Source organism: Phlebotomus papatasi, chromosome 2, assembly GCF_024763615.1.
Source record: "Phlebotomus papatasi isolate M1 chromosome 2, Ppap_2.1, whole genome shotgun sequence".
Lineage (NCBI taxonomy): Eukaryota > Metazoa > Arthropoda > Insecta > Diptera > Psychodidae > Phlebotomus > Phlebotomus papatasi.
In genome coordinates, this window is record NC_077223.1 from 55,500,615 (window position 1) to 55,520,640 (window position 20,026).

The 20,026-nt window shown below is 33.3% G+C and overlaps 2 protein-coding genes across 2 annotated transcripts; both read left to right on the forward strand.

Annotated features, from left to right (window-relative positions):
- The first annotated feature begins 9 nt into the window (after positions 1-9).
- Positions 10-10,740, forward strand: LOC129801765 (serine/threonine-protein kinase 3). The gene is made up of 6 exons (XM_055847074.1): positions 10-268; positions 754-1,301; positions 5,961-6,349; positions 6,418-6,637; positions 9,462-9,859; positions 9,926-10,740. The coding sequence occupies exons 1-6, from the start codon at positions 255-257 to the stop codon at positions 10,103-10,105; spliced, it is 1,749 nt and encodes a 582-aa protein (XP_055703049.1). The 5' UTR covers positions 10-254; the 3' UTR covers positions 10,106-10,740.
- A 4,524-nt stretch (positions 10,741-15,264) lies between these two features.
- LOC129801805 (transcriptional coactivator yorkie) lies at positions 15,265-16,660 on the forward strand. Its single transcript, XM_055847150.1, has one exon. It carries the CDS (start codon positions 16,010-16,012, stop codon positions 16,658-16,660), a length of 651 nt encoding a protein of 216 aa, XP_055703125.1. The 5' UTR covers positions 15,265-16,009.
- The last annotated feature ends 3,366 nt before the right edge of the window (positions 16,661-20,026 follow it).

Below are 20,026 nucleotides of genomic sequence, written 5' to 3' on the forward strand. Positions count from 1 at the left end.
AAGTGTAAAACGATTTTAGACAGCAAACGAACAAACAGAAGAAAAATAAGAAGAAGTGAAAAAAGGAATTTTTCTGTGACTTAATTTTTACTACAAATATACTTTATCAAATTAAATAGCATTTCTACCTCATACACAACATCATAAAGTGTCAGGGAACACTGTGAGGAAGAATCTGAGCTGATTATTGCTAAGCTATGAATTTCACGATTTTTTTAAAAGAATTGTTTCATCGCAAGTGATTTTTAAAGGCAATGTCTTCCACGAGGTAAATACAAGAAAAAATCACTTGATAAACACCTAATTAAACTATTACAATTAACCGATGTTAAATCTTAAATAAAAATATATTCATAGTAACTTTAATAATAAATATCAAGTTTTTCAAGTTAATAGAAACAATAAGAGGAATTATTGTGAATAATAAAGTGCGACAAAACACTCCTACTCAAAAATTACTTTTTTTCCATGCCTTTCTATAAATCGATTTTTGTATTGACATTTTTTAATTATGTAATTAAATTAAAGATGCAATTTTGCGGTGTATAAACATGCCAAAGAAAATTGCAAAATCGAGCTTGCGTCTTCCCAATGAATGTGTCTTATTTATTATTACAAATAATTTTTAATTGCAGAATAAAGTGGTTGTCATATTTATAATTCTATTTCTATATTCTTATTTAATTAAGGTTTTAAAAATACGTACAGAATAAAAATTAATATTGAAAATATGCCATTATGGCTGTATTTTAGTGAACTAAAGAAGCTTTCTGAAGAGAGTCTAGCCCGTCCACCTGAGGAAGTGTTTGATATCATATGCAAATTAGGTGAAGGAAGCTATGGCAGCGTTTATAAGGCTCTCTATAAGGAAAGTGGTGTTGTCGTAGCCATAAAACTGGTGCCAGTGGAATCAGATCTCCATGAGATCATAAAGGAGATTTCAATAATGCAACAATGCGACTCCCCCTATGTAGTACGTTACTATGGAAGTTACTTCAAACAATGCGATTTATGGATTTGTATGGAATATTGCGGTGCAGGAAGTGTTTCAGACATCATGAGATTACGGAAGAAGACACTAAGTGAAGATGAGATTGCCACGATTCTCAGTGATACGCTTAAAGGACTGGAATATTTACATTTGCGCCGAAAAATTCATCGAGATATCAAAGCTGGAAATATTCTTCTTAATTCAGAGGGTCACGCAAAATTGGCAGATTTTGGGGTAGCTGGGCAGCTGACAGATACTATGGCAAAGCGAAACACTGTAATAGGTACACCTTTCTGGATGGCTCCTGAGGGTAAGTTTTAAGATTTCACTATAATTTCACTATGCAATTAAATGAATACTTTTCCGTTTCAAATTATAGTTTAGAAAAATAGGTTCTTTAATATATATATGTTATTTAGTCCATTTCGTCCACTAATGCCTCTTGCTCGACCCAAAATAGTTGATCCTCAAGATTTAATACACAATCGAATTTTTACGCATTCTAAATTGCAAGCACTAACGAGATTGGCCTACAAAGAATCTCTGCTACAACAAATTTATCCGAGCTTAGTTTAGTCTAGTTTTCAAATATCTTGAAAACTAGACGATGCTTTTTCTTTAAATTCTAAAATGTTATAGCTGAGGTCGAGACCTTTCCAACGGTGGATCCCATTCCACCCTCGATGTTCCCTGACCTGAGCTATAACCAAAAATGTCTTGACCCGACCATATTTTCGATGTTTATGAAGCGATTTTGATGAAATTTTAGTGTATATTGTATATGAGTTCGAGATCATTCTAATAATGGGTCCCATCCGTCTCTTAACCAACCCACTATACCCTGACCCTTAGAATATCCATATGGACCGGATTCTATCTCAAATGTTTTAACCGATTTCAATGATTTTTTTTCTTTTGTTGACCTTCCTCACTCAGACTTTTTAAAATAGAAAATGACCAGTGATAAGCCCAGATCAGCTAATGGTAGCTGAGATTCTTTACAGGCGACCTCGAAATAGAGATGTGCGCCAAGCCGATTTAGCCGCTCAGCGCGAGCCGCCGAAATTTTTCCTTAGCCGCCGCCGCCAAAAATTTTTATGCGCGCCGCCAGCCGCCGTCAGTTCTTTTTTAGCGCGCCGCGGCGAATTTTGTTTATATTTCAATTCAACTCAGTAATTTTTCTGACAATACCCATAATAGATAATTTTCATTCTTATGAAAAAAATGTATAGTTACGATAGTTAGTTATTATACTTTCTATTGTCAAGAGACCTTTGCTTAAAAAAAATTGGATGTAAGGTAAAGTATCCTCGAGTCGACCGCCTCTCGAGTCGACCGTCTCTCGAGTCGACCACCCTGGGTTCCTCAAGTCGACCGGTGGAAATATTTATTTAATTTATTTACATTTACAATAATATTTAGCGAATGGTTTAACATCATAGGGCCAATTATTTTATAATTAATTCAAATAAGTGAAAATATCATAGAAATTGATCATAAAACACTGAAAAAAAAATCATAAATTGACGGAGCGTTAAAGTATTTCTTAAATAAAAATTCGCATTTTTTCATCAAATTATGGCATACTTTTTTAAATTCTTGACTTTTTTTTAAGGAATTATTTCAATTATTACCCTTACAGATTACTTGATAATTCAAATTTTGAGTCCAAATATAAGTTGAGGACTTTATCTTTATTACTGTGCAAAGGTTTTAGTTCCATGACTAAGTTAACGATTAATTTTATGTATTAAATTTGAGAGTGCAATTCAAATATAATGTTCCTCAATTCGACCGGTCAACGAATCATAGTAAGTGAAGCTTTTTTCACTTGAATGTTGTTCTACTTCTGAATGAATTCATAAAAGTGAGTTTCCATATTTATTATAATGAATAACTAAATTTTAAGTGCTATTTATGATGTGTTATACAAGCCAAAGTTAAATCAGTGACTTTTTAGTTTTGTGATTTGTTTAATTTTAAGAAAAATTGGTGGTCGAGTAGAGGAACATTTCGCATTTTTGAAACATTTTAATTTTTTTATAATTTAAAACTATATTACGACTAAATGAAGTTCACAATTAAATAGATAAGGATATATTCTATAGTTTTAGGCATCAACCCTATCAAAAAACATAAATTATAACTGTTTTTTCATAATTTTTTCACAAAATCTATCCTTAAGTGGTCGACATAGGATACTTTACCTTATTATAAAAAAAATAATAATCATTCATCAATGCGGTAGTTGGAAAATTATTCACTATTGTGCTTCAATATTTACTAGATAGCAAATAGCTGTACATCTGCAAAAATATTATGGATTCCTACAACTTTTTACTTTACGATTACGTATAAACATTAAAAAAAATAACTTTAGATACAGAGAAATCGTCAATCAGAGCAAATGACACTCAAATCATCCAGTTTTTTTTCTCAGTGGAAATAGGAAAAATTCCTGCCTCCACCCAGAATTGAACTGGAGACCTCTCTTTAACTAGACGAGTGCTCTACCAACTGAGCTATAGAGGCCACATGCTCTGCTTGACTTGCTACACGACCTTTAGCCAATTGCATTGTGCACTGTAATCGCTTACTCTCGGGGTTGCGAGATTTGGAAACGATGTGGTGCGTACAAACGAGCAGTAAAACATCAGGTTTGAGAAGTGACTAATTTACAACTTTAAAAGCAGTAGAATGTTCATGAAAGTTTCGATCTTTATGGATAGAAAAATTAAATACATTTTTAGAAATATTTGTATTTTTTACTTATCAAATTTAATTTTTTGCTGACCATATATATTTCTTTACTTCTCATTTGTTTTTGTTTTCATTGACGCTTCTAGGGGGGGGGGGGGGCAGCTGCCCCCTTGCCCCTAGCTGGGTATGCCCATGGATGTAAGATTTATCATTGATTACGTTCACCAGTTTCATTTTTATTGATGATTTTCGGTTCGTAAAAAGTGTCCCGTCGTTAAAGGGTTAACTCTTTCCGGGCCGCAGCATATGCTGCAAGCCAATTTCACCATTTTTTAATCAAAAATATCTAAGCTCAGGAATTAATTGAGGTCCTACAAAAAAATATCTTACATTTGGACATCCTTATAGTTTGTAATCATCCACAAGAATAGGATTTTTATCAGTTCTGAATAATTAAAAAACATTATTTTTCACAGAACATTCATATGCTGCTTTAGGTACTCAGAGTCCCAAAAGAGACGAAAGAGTTAAAGGGTTAAGATTTTAAACATTTTTTAAAATAATGTTTTAATCAAGTGCAACGAATTCAACATTTCTTACCAAATATTCCAACTGTTATCAAATTTTCATCGAGAAATATTTTTGTTTGTAGATAAACAATTTTTCTATTGAATATTGAATTTGAGTTTATAATTCCAGATAAAATTATTTTCATTTTTAAGTCTACGGATTTTAAAAATTTTTGTTAATATTTTTATTGAATCTGTCTTTTTGTAAAATCATAAAAATGTTGTGCCTAAAGTTGACAGATTGTTTTCTATATGTTTTGTTGTTACTTTTTTTTAAAAATAGGTTTCAATGATTAGTAATTCTAGCAAAAAAAATTGAGAAAAATCGATAATTTATGTGGATTGTAATCGACAGCCAATTGTAATTGTAAGCCAGTAATTGTAAGCCGCCGACAATTTTTAAATGTTAGCCGCCGCCGCCGAAATATCTCGGCGCACATCTCTACCTCGAAATGCATGCAACTCGGAGTGCTTGCAACGTGGAATGCATGAAATTTCGATTGTGAAATGAATTATGGGGGTAAAAAATCGTGTGGAGCCAATTTTATCCATTTCGGTGGCCGAGAACCATTTGCTCGATCTTCCGCTACTTGAGGATCTATGAGATAAATCTAAAAAATCGGAGAAAAAAATGGTAAAATAAGAATTTGTTTGATAAATGTTCATTCAGTTCTACCTAATAAACCGTTTTTTGGTACCAATAGTATTGATTATGATGTACCGTTATTGTGGAAAAATCAAGTTTTTATAAAATAATTCCATACCCATTTCTTAAGAACCCTATGATAACTCAAACACTTGATGTTTCTATTTATGCTATAACCCTTTAAGGACGATTAGGTCACCGGTGACCTATAGAGAAAATAATTTTTTTCTGACTATCTGAAGTTAGATTTTTCTAATGTTTGTAGGTATAATCGAAAAGTAGAAGGTTGCAGAAATCTACGATATTTTTTGCAAACTATTTGCTATATAGTAAATATTTATAAGCTCAAAAGTGAAGAAATTTTAAAGTATCGCATTGATAATTGTATTTTTTTACTCTCATATTTCTTAAGGATTTTTTAAGAAAAATCTTTTTCCGTAGGGGAATGTAGGCATGGTTCGCACAGAGTGAACCTTCAAACGATGCGAATTTTCTCTGCGAATTTCTTGGCGGCGCGCCTAAAAAAATTTTAGCGGCGGCGGCTAACAAAATTTTCCGGCGGCGCGCTAAAAATGACTAACAGCCGGCGCGCGTCGGGTCTGTTCCTAAGTTTTTAGACTATTTTGCTCTCTATTGTAAATAAAGATAAAAAAAAAACTATCGAATTCTACACAATTAGATTTTCCAAGGTTAGACTTTACACAGAGGCGTGCAAGAACCGTTGAAACCGAATAAACGTCAAATGAAACATGTACGTCAATGGTCAAAACGCTACCAGAACAAACTTATTTTGACGTTTATTCGGTTTTTAACGGTTCTTGCACACCTCTGCTTTACAACATTGTTTTTTTTTAATTTTTATTGTTGAATTTCGGTCTGTAAAAACTGTTGCGTCCTTAAAAACAAGGTAATCTTGAAGTAGAAAAAACACCGATTAGAAGAATCGATTAGAGTTATCTGGGTTATTAAATCAAAAGGTGTGATTTTGAAAAAAAATACTACCTAAAAATATTTAAAGTGAATCAATTTTAAATAAATATATTATCTTTCACAGTAATTGAGGAGATTGGATACGATTGTGTGGCAGATATATGGTCATTGGGTATTACAGCGCTTGAAATGGCAGAGGGAAAACCACCATATGGTGACATTCATCCGATGAGAGCGATATTTATGATTCCACAACGTCCACCACCGTCATTTCGTGAACCCGATCGGTGGACTCCAGAATTTATAGAATTTGTTAGTATGTGCCTGGTAAAAAATCCCGAAGAGCGAGCGACCGCTACAGATTTATTGCAGCATGAATTTATTAAAAATGCCAAATCGAGAAATATCCTTAGGCCAATGATTGCTGAAGCTCATGAAATTAGGGAGAGTCAGAATAATAGACAAATAGCCATAAATCAAGCTAAACAACTTCAAAATCATCATGAAGATACCGTAAATATATTAATTCAATTAATGACACTAATTTGAAAAAGTAAATCCTTAAAATATATTTTTTTCAGGATGAAGATGATCAAGCAGTAAATTCGAGAACAATTAAGGAATTTGGAGATGAGTCGAAAACCCTTGTACCTGAGCGGGATAATGACACAGATGGTGGAACAATGATTGCTCATACAAATTGTGAAACACTTGTTCCTGACAGTGGAACGATGGTAGAATTGGGTTCAAATTTAGGAACTATGGTTATCAACAGTGACTCTGAAGATGCTACAATGAAAGGTAATTATAGGGTAGCGGCATTACTTATGGCCACATTAAGGACATATTTGCTCACAGCTTCTTTTCTTTTTGACTATGTAAGATAAAATTTTAACTGTAATTTCTTTAAAGTAGGGTGGAATAACCGGCTATCGCCATGTTTAGGAAAAAATTAAATTCATTTAATCATAACTTTTGAATCCTTGTTACAAGATAAGTCAAATTTGACACAAAGTTACTTAGATGTATTGGCTCTAGATACGTGAAAACAATAATCCTAGAACATAACGCTGGACTACCTAAAAAACTGATTTTTATTAATAATGCAAAAATAACCATTTCGTCGCCACTTTTTACCACTTTTCGCCAGTTTTGTAAAATTTGTAACCACTTCTCGCCACCCACTTGAAAAGAAATACACTCGGTTATTTTAGGCAATGCTATGAAAAGAATACATTCACCATTTCTCTTTCCTTGTGATCACTTTATTATTACTTTCTTTAAATGATTTTTCTTCACTTTTATTTGAGAAATCAAATTATGGGGCTTTTGCAGAAAGTAAACAATGCAGATTTGACAACTGAGAATGTACGAAGTGAAGTTAGCGTCGCCTATTGAAAAGATATGGCGACAGGTGGTAAAATCAATTCCAGAATATTACCACTTCTCGCCATGCCTCATTTTTATACAAAAATAATATAAAATGAAATATTAATTGACTAAATACAAATTTTATGTATTCCACAAGTGCAATTAAATATTCAATAGACAAATTATTTACCCAAATAGGTATTTTTGGCCTGATGAAAATTTGACGACACTTAGTACATTTGGTAAGAGATGTTAGATTCGATGCACTTGCTTAAAATATTGCTCTAAAAAGTGATCAAAATCGTGAATCCAAAACGAATAATTATTATTTTTCGATTCTATGCGTAGAAGCAGAAACAATACAAAAAAATTGCGACTCATTTATTTCATAAATTGCGAAAAATAGCGATTTCAATATAAGTGGCGAGAAGTGGTGATTCCACCCTACCTCCTTTCGATATATCATGGTGAATGTATTAGGAAATTCCCTTAAACCTCAGAAAAAGTATGATTTTTTCAAAAATGTAAAATTCATAACTTGTGGCCACTTTTACGAACTTATGGCCGCTCGTGTAATGACTTGTGGCCACAATGCAAAATGATGCAAAATAAACTTAGAAATAAAATATTTTAAATGCAAAAGAAAACAAAAAGATTTCAGATGATTTCATAAATTTTTATTATTTTTTTCTTAAGTTTTTATAGTTTTTTATTCATGATTGTAGCATTGCACTATTGATTTCTTCTCATCCTTCTATTCACTGAGACCCGCAATCCGTTTTTCATAATGAAAAATGCATATTTGACTGCATGAAAAACCCACCTCAAAATTCCCTCTGTCTCCTTTTGTAAGGACATTGCGAAAGCCTTCGTGGTCTGATATTTCTTCCGGATCCTTCCCGGAGATTTTATTAAGGAGAGTTGTGAGAGGAATGTGATACACCTGAAATACTTGTCGCGGCCATTACATTATCAATGCCTCTTAATGCCTGTGAGATGAATATTGAGGCTCTTTTTAGTTTTTTATATTTTTTTTTTACTGGTATCATTGTCCTAAAAGAGTGAAAAAGAAAAGTTAGGTTATCTGTAACAAAATACAAATTCATGAGATAAATCTGCAACTCTCGAGGAATCTTGAAATCAGATTTTACACCACATTTATTTATAAACAATTTTATATTACAATTTCATTACTTACCTTAAATTTCATTAAATGTTTGCCAGAAAACACCGAACTATTGAATAAAAACAATACAATTGACAACTCTTCAAATCAAAATAGTGTCACATATGGTGTGAGGGCGCCACACGTCAAATACCGTGGCCACAAGTCCGTAATCCTATCAATTTGGTCATAACTTATGGCCTCATTTTAATTTTATATTTCTTGTTTAAAAATTTATCAAAATTTAATAGTAAAAGAACATATGGTTATTAAGGAAAGAAGTTTTGAAAAATAGTACTAAATATTTGCGATTGAAGATACAATATTTAGTTGTTAAAATTTTTAAGATCGTTAGTAAATTTCTTAACGATTTGACGTATTTTTAATCGTAATCCGCATCAGTAAAATATTTTCCTTAAATTGTTTCTTATTGTACCGAAATATTAAAGTAGGGTAAATGTGCCAAATTTCGGCATAGTTGCATGCAAGCGTCAAAGTCTCAAGTTTGAAGTGTAATATTTTAAATACAAAATGATTTTTTTATTCTTTCTTTTGTAAGAGTGTTGCTTGGAACCTTGTAAAGAGTTTACCGTCTTTATTTACTCTAAAATCATTCTTAATACATTAAAAATGAATAAAAATGTAGACATAGCTTTGGTGCCCTATTTCGGCCACCTTAATTCTCATAGTTCCTTGCCCTTCGGGAATTCTTCCAATATCTTTTTCACGTCATCTCGTTTGTCGAAGCCACAATTTTTGTTATTCTTTTGCATTGTATAATCTCTAGAGTACGTGAAAGCTAAAAGTTCATGAAAATTCGAGGAACAAAAAGGTGGCCGAAATTGCAAGCTGGCCGGAATTTGGCACACTTAACCTAGATCAATTTAAAATTTTCATTTAATTATAGCACATCATATATTGGTAATTTTGTGGTTCTTTAAAATCATTTTGTGAGAAAAAATTGAAGATTTTTGCGAAGAGGCCACAAGTGTAGACTGGCCATAAGGAATGCCACCTACCTATTTCCAGTATATACCAGTACGTATGACTGAAGAGTAAATAATTTACTGTCCTTTGCATGTACAAAAGAACATGAATCTGATCCGGAAAAGCCTAAATATAGACCACTCTTCATGGATCATTTCGATCGAAAGCCTAACTTGACAGGAAATGTTACTCATATAATGGCAGAGGGGCCACCTGTGGCTGATAATAGAGCCCCTGTGATACCTTCAGCTCCACCAGCTGAACAAATAATAACACCTACACCGACAGAAGTGCAACAGGCTAATGAAGAACGTCAGCGATATCAATCGCATTTGCAGCTTCAACTGAATCAAATTTCAGCAGCTAATGCAGCAGGCATGCAGCAAATGCTTCATCATCAGATGGGTCAGCCAGTGGACAATGTCATCAATTTGCAAATGCGAAACTTCGAGAATCCCATGAAATATCAGAGAAATTTTGTTGATGGAGATTTTGAATTTGTGAGTTAATCATAATTTCATTTTTTTTTAATTACAAATATTGCAAGTTGATCAATTTTCTTCCAGTTGAAGTTTCTTAGCTTCGATGATTTACAGCAAAGGCTGAAGAATATTGATCAGGAAATGGAAAGAGAAATTGATGAACTGGGGAGAAAATATCATGCCAAACGTCAGCCGATTCTCGATGCCATGGATGCTAAGAGAAAGCGTCAGCAGAATCTCAATAATAATCTTATTAAGATCTAAAATAACTCATGAGCAATATATTCTTTCTCAGACAGAACTATTCATTGGAACTATTTGGATATTTTATAATCTCCTTGAATTCAAAAAATTAATAATGTTTAAAGTTCATTATATTAACCATTAAAATACCAATAGTTTAAAAAATGATTTTTTTTTAAACTAATAGAAGGTTATAAAATAGTTGGAAAAGGTAAATTGTTTAAGTAACCTGTGGCCAGACCCACTGCTCCATAAAGGGTAAAAACATCCTGTCAGACTTTTTGACCATTTTATCAATTAAAAGTTTTTTCTTAACGATTTCTAATTTCAAGGAATAGAATGCTAGAAAATGTTTGCTTTTGCTCTAGGTCCTGACAGAAAATATCTTAAAAATAATCATTTTCATAAATTAATTGTATGTAGATGGAATTGAAATCAATTTCTATAAATTGTATAAAATACCATCATTGAACATAGAAATTGATAAATTCTTTAGAAAAAAAAAGAATTTTACAGTAAAAATAATTATAAAAAAGTAAAAGAAATAGTTTGAAGAAGACTGTAAAAAATATGAAAATTATACATTTTTCATATCCTTACTGGAAATCGTAGTTTTTTATAATTAATTGAATATAATAAAGAAAATATAAAAGTTCTATATTTCTATTAAATAGATGATCTAATATAATATTTTCATATTAAATTTGGGAAAAGGCTAATTGGAGCAATGCAATTATGTATGTGCAATCGACGAAATGTCTATAATGCATAACTTGAAATTCAATCCTGTGTGTGGCGGGTGGTCCCCTTCTCGTACAAGGCAATTTGCAATGTATAAGAACCCGGCCGGCTATCTACTATGTACAAACTCAGTATATACTGAGTATAATACTTAGTACGAAACTATAGTATACGACCCATATAAAATACATAGTAGATTTTGTATGAAATGTCCCAAATACTCATCATTAGTGTGCGTGAGTCGACATTTTTATACTGAGTATATCGTCAATTAAATCAGCATTTATCGTAACTTCATTTTTGCGATTTTGAGATATATACATCGTCGGTTGCGGCTACCTCTGTCGTATCTGCATTTCTTTTGTGTCAGCATTTCACGCAAGAGGGGACGTCTGTATTGTAGTTGCTCCGAATGCAGATACAAAACAAATGCAGATACGACAGAGGTAGACGCAACCGCGTAATTTTGTTTATTAAACGAACTTGAGAAAAAGAAAATTTTATAAGCCCAGTAAAAATTATTTTAAACACAAATTATCATAAGTGCCCTTAATTAGGAAAAATTTATCAGAATTTGTCGTAACTTCCATTTTGGGGGAAGTTACGACAAATTTCCATACAAAATTTTCAGTAATCAGCATTTGCCGTAACTTGTTTAGCTTGCGTGGCTTGTAATTTGCAGCAAAAATGTAATATTTCTCAATAAAACGTTTACAAACTCTTCCAAATATCCAAAAACAGTGAGAATAGTGTAACATGAAATCATTTTAATTCAATATTTGCGAGAAAAAGTGAGAAAAATCCCTACCCATCTGTCATTAATTCAAAACAAAACAAGCGACGTGGCACACAAAATTTATTCAATAAAACTTATGAAATAAAAGCTTTTAGGGACAGAGATAACAATTTAATTGCCTAATTCAGTCAAATAATGGCGCTTATTATCACTAGAATAATTCAAATTGATATAATGCATTTTAGAAAATTGTCGAAACTTCCAAGATTTCCATACATTGGAAGTTACGGCTTTATAAACGATGGAAGTTACGATAAAATATTATTGTGTTTCTTCTAACATATATCTCAATATTGCAGCTTTTAAATAATTTTATAAAGATTTTCTCGAGTTAACTTACAGTTTATTAGTGCCACTTTTATTATTTTGACCTAAAAGTATCGCATTCGGGGCTCATTTTTAAGAAAAATAATGCCGGACTGAAAATTTCGTCTCCCGAAAAGTTGTCAAAAGGAAATTACGACAAATGCTGATTTAACTGACGATATACTGAGTACATTTACTTTGTATTTACTTGATTTCCTCATTAATTTTTAATAAATTTTCCGTGTATTTTTCTACTATTTATACTAAGTATTTTTCGTGCATTGGTACTGAGTCAGTACCTAGTATTTTTCGGTTATTTATACAAAGAAAAAAGAATATTTTTATTTTCTATAAATATTTATTTTCTGAACATTTTTTAAATACATGTGGCTAGTCACATACATGTATTATTATGGATGGATAGTGGGTAAAAAATTTTTGTTTCCCACAGCATTGCAAACAAAGCGAATAGCAACGAACTTTGATGTTCAGTAATTAAGTACGTGATTTGCGAGACTTTCAGTCTCTAGTAAAGTAAAGCGTCGAGGAGAAGAGATAGGACATCTTTGAGATCAAAGGTGAATTCCCCACTAGGATAAGCTTTAAAATACATTTGAGATTGAAAGAATCGATGGTTTAGTTCTTGATTATGTCTAAAAAAATATGTTTCTGAAGAAGAATAAAAGGCGTGACCAAAGAACTAAATCATCCATTCTCTCCAGTCTCACGTATTAGAGATTATCCTAGCAGATATTTCACTCATAGATTCCAAAGATAGACGTCGATACTATCGAGATTGAATGTCCTGCAAATTCTGCACTGACTGAGAATCAAATCGCATTATCCCTGCATGCAGTTTTATTCGCTGTATTTGCACTACTACGAGCATGAAAATTCTTACCAAGTATCCATAGCAGAGAAATCCTTGGTAGAGGCCATTAAAGAAAACTTCCAATACGTAATTCGTATGCGATGACAGTTCCGGGAGTAACAAGCCTGATTGATCTGGCAGGAACGCGATGCACCTCAGCAAAAAATCTCGGTCTTTTAATAATCTGGAAAAAATGTAAACAAAAAGGACGATAAAATACAATTTTTTAAAACTGCACTATAAAATCCTTATGCGCAAGAAGATAGGAAAAATGGGAAATATTCAACAGATTCTGAAATATTTTTGTATACCACCTACCATCTCTAAATGTCCTTTTTGTATTAATTGATCACATCAAGATGCTCAGCTGGATGCGAAAGCTATGTACAGTCGAGTTCCTCAAATTTGAACGACAGTTGAGTTCAAAATGTAAAATTTGAGGTTATGTGAAGAAAGTCTTGCGTGGAGTGTCATTTTTCTCTGGTATTTCTTTAATATTATCGTTTTATATTAACTTCGGCGACAAATTCCATTTATTTCACAATAAATTACATTGATATATTCTATAAAGTTGTTTATCTTAATTTACGGAAAGTGCATTTCACATGAATTCCGTTACGTTTTTGAAAATATCGTTCAAATTTGAGGAGTGAGAAATGTCATCTATACCCCCCAAATTTTCGAATTTGAGGAACTCTACTGTACATTGATTGTGAGTGGTTTCCGGAACGAACCTAAAGAAGCTTGAGCACATTTTTTTCATTAAAAATTACGCACTTTGTTTTTCCTCAAAATTGACGAAAACTTCCGCGTACACTTATCTCCAGATTGTTTTTTGTGGACGTGGTCTTGAGAGAGTCCCTTTTGAGTGAATTCACCGAAAATATAGTTAATAAATTACGGAAAACTTACCCTTTTCCACTAAGCGACACACTTCTTTCACCATCAGACATGTCACACTTTGTCAACTAGAAAGAAAATGGCCGAAAGGCACACCGACAGAGCAGGTCTGTGTAGTTATAGGGACTTTAACTCTTTCGCGTCCCACTTTTATTCAGCAGATGAATTCATGTAAAATTGAGTTTTTGTTAATGCTTTATGATCAAATATAATAGTTCAGAGAGGAAAAAAATTTTCCATTGCGTGAAAACTCGGAAAAACCCCGGGTCATATATGACCCTATTGTCCTCAAGGGAAGTGTACATACCATTTTCAAAATTTATATCACGGGCTTTTTAAGAGTTTTTCTTGCTTGAATTTACTAATTTGGCCAAAACCATGGCAAACTGGATTGTCTTGATGAACACTGTACTCCTAGTGTATTGTATTGTATTGTATTGTATTTATTTTCATCTTGCATTTCACATTTCCCACCTCCCATGCGTCCATCGACGTCTTAGCGTTGGTGACCAATCTCCAGAGTGAAAACGATGGAAAACTCCTTCACAGGTTGTATAAGTCGTTTTTACAATAATTTCATACATAAATGGTATCTCTTAGAATGGGAAATGTCAAGCAAGAGACAATGGCCAGGCTGGTACAGCCGTGTGTTCAAGGAATATGCCTGGTAATCCCTTGAACAGTCACTGTCACAATATTTTGAGTGGTATTTGGCAAAAATAAATTTATCCACATATTTATTCACACACAATACAATTGCACAATATGAGACGCTTGCAGAATATTCTAAAATATTGCAAAATGTGTTATAATTCATCAGATATAAGATGAAATATCCAGGAGCAAGATGTCCCACCTGCATTTCACAAAGAAAAACAATGTCCCAACTACATTTCGCTCATTTCGCTAGGTTTGGGACGAAAACACTGTTACCCTTGAGGACAATAGGGTCATATATAACCCGGAAAATTCTACACGCTTTTCTGGAAAATTGAGAGTAGTTTATTATATCAAAATATGCAATATACAATCTTTGCATATTCTATTTTGTGTTTCAAAAGAACTTTTTGCTGAAAAAAAAAATTAATATAAAAAATTTTGAAAAAGAAAAGTCATTTCACAATGTTCGAAATTCGTGATTTTTTATCTCAAATATTTTCTTTTCCTGAATATCTGGAGTCTTGAGAAAATTAGCCAAGAATCTTACATTCTTCTATTATGATGTCGTGCACAAACCGATAGATTTCAATTAATATAAATAGTCAAAAAAAATTGTTTTTTCCCCGGGTCATATATGACCCTAATGACGTGAAAGAGTTAAACCAGAAATACAAAGTTTATACTAGATATATACCGGGTATTTCTTCAACATAGTATTTTTTGCGTATAGATACAACGTATAACTTCAGCATACATTCAAATTTGTATATCTTTCAAGTAAATACATAGTATATACATAGTAAGTGCGGAAATTAGTATTTTTCTCACATAAATACACTGTAAATACTCGGTACGATCTGTAAAGTCAGTGCGAATAGCCGGCCGGGAAGTTTTCATATGTGTATTTTTTTGTTTTTCCGCTACGTGGTGCCACAATTCAGCAAAATGCGCTATTTGGTTCTTTGTATAACCATAAGCGCTGCAATCGTTTTAGGCGAAAATTAGTCAGTCAGATCAGAGACGCAGTTGGGATAGTTTGTACTAGGTTCGGTGGTGGATCTGATAATTTTTAGTATCTTAATAATTTCTTCATAATATTTCGTTGAACAATTGTGCTAATTGTTGGTATAAATAGCGTTGTTTCTGTGGAAACCTTATGTTCCAGGGGATTGTGCAACCACAAAAGTTTCGATCCTCCACTATATGTCGATTTTTTGTGTGCGTGTACAAATTTCTTTTTATAGTTTGTGGCAACTTACAACAAGTTAAAGTGGTAAAAAGGGGCATTTATTGGGTGCTCCAAAGGTTTATTTGTTACTTAATTTAATTTATTACCCTCTGTTAACCAGGGTGTATAGAAAAATAGTGATCAATTTTGCATAGCGATAGAGTGAAGAACTGGAAAAGAAAGATGGTGACTGTGTAAGATAAATTCCTCACCACAAGTATTCATATTTCTGAAAGAAAACTATAGAGAGTGAGAACGGGCAAATTTTCCCATTGAGTTTCTTGAGTTTCTGCGTAGGTTTTTCTGTCGCGGTCACTCCATTTTTTTTTCTATACGCGTATAGCGCAAGTGCAAAAGACTTACCATAATTTCCTGCAACGAGAAATTGGTGAGGTGTGCATTTGTTCCGGGGATTACAGCAATATGGCTCTAAATAACAGCAACAGCAGCGGAAGTAATAACAATCTTAGCAATAATAACAACAATAATAACGAATCCGACAATACAAAGCAGGGAAATTTAGTCGTTAGAATGGATGAAGACTCTGCCACCAAACTGCAAGCATTATTTGACACAGTGCTAAAACCCAGTGAGCAAAATCGCCCTTTACAGATTCCCCTTCGGATGCGAAAATTGCCCAATTCTTTCTTCAATCCACCATCAACTGGATCAAAATCACCCTCTGTGTCGCATTCACGAGAAAATAGTATTGATTCAGCATTTGGGTCAGGAACCACCATTGTGTATGCACCAGGTGGTGGAAGCGGAAGTGGGACAGGAACTGCTAGTTCCGTTCTTACACAGCGTTTATCTATTAGCCACTCACGGGCCCACAGCAGTCCAGCTACTCTTGAACAAACTCACGCAGCCGGTCTGAAATCTGTCACGGGTGCAACAGGTTCAGGGAATTCTACGAGTCAGACACAGGCACAAACACCCTTAAAAGCTGTACATGCTTCACAGCGAAGTTACGATGTAATCAGTGCCATTCAGCTACAAGATGAACTCGGAGATTTGCCGCCAGGATGGGAACAAGCTAGAACGGCTGAAGGACAAATATACTATCTCAAGTAAGTTCACAATTAGTAAATATCACTAAGGATTTTTCAATGTGGGGTTAATTTATTAAACACTAAACAGACTGAAAATTACTTATTACATGGATCCCTTAGTGAGGTGGGTGTTTTGAACTGGTTTAAAACAGCAGAGATATGCTTATAACTTCCAATCAAATTGCGAAGTAAAAAGAGTAAATTGTCGCATTACAGCAAAATCCACGAACTTTTAAAATGAATAACACCTCTAAATATTTTGTTAAGGAAATAGATGGGATTCGGTGGCAGCCAAAATCCCGAAAGCTAAAATCCCGAACTCCAAAATCCCGAAAGCCAAAACCCCGAAAGCCAAAATCCCGAAAGCTAAAATCCCGAAAGCCAAATCCCGAATGTTCAAAATCGTGAAAGGGATGAAATTATACGGAGGAAAATGTTTAAAATAATTTCCCAAGACATGGAAGATTTCCCTTTGCCTCCAGCAAGCGCAGGTGCAATCGTGATAGTAGCTATGACATTTTTAAGAATTCGGGATTTTGGCTTTCGGGATTTTGGCCCATTCGGGATTTTGGCCCATTCGGGATTTTGGCTTTCGGGATTTTGGCTTTCGGGATTTTGACCGGGACCCATGTGATTATGTAAGAATAACACGTATAAAATGCAAAATTGCTTTAAGGGCTAATTTACGAATTTGAGCATTACACAAACTGGGACGCTATGTTATCCGTTGCGTATATAGGGTAGGGTGGGGCAGTTTAACGACGGGGCAGTTTCAATTTTTGCATATTCTTCTTATCCCGTTGAAAGGAATAGGATAAAACCATTATGTTATTGAAGAGATAACTAAGACCCATGTCCATCAAAATAATTAATTTCGTGACGATTCTCGTTTGAATTCTGTAATTGATTTTATAAAACTGCATCAAAATCAAACTTTTTGTAATGTTTTATTTTCAACAATTTCTGAACTATTACACTTATCTATCGAACTAACATAATTGTATTAAATTATCAGTGGTTTTATGATTATTATAAGGCTTTTAGCGTTGAATGAAATCTAAGACGATTCTGACAATTTTCATTTGAGTTCCGAAAGTTCATGAGGGGCAGTTTCATGCAAGCACACGGAGAAGTTTCCAGTGTCCAACAATTTACTTTTTTAATCAAAATTGACTTAAAATGATCATTGAAAACGCTTTGTAGCTGTTTTTGTCGATAAAGTTCGAAACAATGGAAAGTTAGTATTTCCTAAAATTGCATTAAAAAAATTTAAAAAATTATCTTTCAGTGTTTTTTTAAGTGCTTAAAAATGATGAATTTAATTGTTATAATATATTTTCCGAATGTTTTCAGCAAGTTATTGTAAATTTTTTTTTAGTATAATAATAATTCAAGACTTTAAAACACTATTATAAAACTGTTATACTAAAAAGGACATGTTCTAAGACGATAGAATTATCCAACAATGTACAGAATTAGCTTAGCACTACAAAAGACATTTCTTTCGTATAAAAATTCAAATAAAATTGCTCAATGAGAAATAGGTTTGGAAATGAAAATATGAAAACTGACGTAGTGATTCAAGTTCGAAGGCAGGACACAGATGTCCCTTCCGGAAGCGTCAGTGGAGATGGATTCAATCCAGAGTAAAAATACTCAGTTTCCCAAAGCTTTCGGCGTACTGCACGCCTTCCTCAGTGGCTACAGAGAGGATTTTTTTATTACATAAAATACATTGTACAAAAAGGGAAAAAACAAGGTGAGCAAATCTTTACACACTTACTGACTGAAACAATTTTGTTTGGAAATCTTTGACGATATTTTATTTTCTCTATATGATCAATTAGTGTTCAAATTCTGTTATAAAGTTCTTGTTCGATTATATTTTTAGGTTGTTGAATCTTATAAGACTTCAAAATGGTAATTTTAATCAATTCTGGTATCGCAAGTTTCCTTATAAACACGTTTTATCTTTCTCAAAAATTGCCTCATATTTATCTTGAAATTGCCCCGCAATGGGGGACTTTCACACATTCTACCTTTCAAGTGAAATGAATTTCTCAACAATAGACTAATGAAATTAAAGGATTATTGTTATTATTTTTATTAACCCTAAACCCAACTGCAATTCACAGAATATACAAAGTTTTACTTCTGTTTATTATCTTTTTGCAAAATGGTCCCAAAATCCATTTTGCAATTTAGGGGTGAAACTGCCCCACCCTCCCCAACTTGTCGTATATATGTTTTTGGACTAGGTGCCAATCCGTAATGTTTTTTTCGCTTTTCGTTAACCATTCCCAATAAAGTTAGACATTATGTAGTTTTTTTTTTTTCTTTTATTTTCCCTTTCATCCACACGAAATTTTTTTTCTTAAGGTCAAAATAAGCTGTTAATTTTCTTTATTTTGGAATTATGATATAAAATTGTTTATAATTATGTAAACTCTAAAGTCGAAAATGTTTCGTCCATATTGGTTACCTTAGCATTTCCAAAATTATTTCAACCGTTTATCCCTATTCGTTTCACGGGCCCATGAGCATGACATCAAGATCAACAGCCCACGCGGCCCACGCCTGTCGATCCTCGGCCACTTCAGGAAGATGTTCGGTTTCGATCCCAAGGCGTTCCAAGGCAAGATTCCGAATTTTATTCGTCCACCTGGTCCTAGGTCTTGCCCCGGGTCGAGGACTCCACACAGTGGTATGCATAGCTTTTCTGTGGAATTCTTCTTCTCACTTCCAATCTGCATTAATATTCCTTGAATGTGAAGAAGGTCAAAATATTCCAAAATACGTTACTTTATCATTTTTCAATCTTGAAATTATTTTATAATAAAGTTTATGATACAATTGAAATCAGTAGAAAGCTGGTGGGGGCGGATACCGGAGCAGAATAAACCACTAAAAGAAAATTTTGCTTTGCGCATGTTTTGTGAAAAACTTGTTAAAATAAAACTGTTAAATATATTTCAATGATTAGGAAAAGAATTTATTACTTAAAATAAATAGTAGTTTCTACAATATTTTTTTCAAAAAAAAAAAAAAAATAACACCCCGCCTACTATGAAATTCTACTCCTGACTCTTGTGCCCCGGTCTCCCCTATACATCCAAAAAGTATGAAAGCAAATTCAATACATATTCTTTTATAATGTGCTCGAGCGTTCTTCAAAGCTGGGACGCTTTGTCACCTGTTTTTTAAATTTATATTTACACTCTGAAAAAGCAATTTGTGTAATGTGAAATGTGTTCTGATGTGTAAGACTGTGTGAAAAATATAAAAGACGAATGTGTGAGTAGTAAGACTAAAGGTATTTTGTTCACTCACTGATTTATCCCCACCATCGATGGAGTCCAAGAAATTCCCAAAGATTATTTTCTTCGTT

Excerpts from the sequence above, each read along its gene's own strand:
- LOC129801765 (XM_055847074.1), top strand. Across the intron at positions 1,302-5,960 it reads TTTCTGGATGGCTCCTGAGG|TAATTGAGGAGATTGGATAC; the intron begins GTAAGTTTTAAG and ends TATCTTTCACAG. Across the intron at positions 6,638-9,461 it reads TGAAGATGCTACAATGAAAG|AACATGAATCTGATCCGGAA; the intron begins GTAATTATAGGG and ends CATGTACAAAAG.
- LOC129801805 (XM_055847150.1), top strand. The coding sequence starts at position 16,010 with ATGGCTCTAAATAACAGCAACAGCAGCGGAAGTAATAACAATCTTAGC.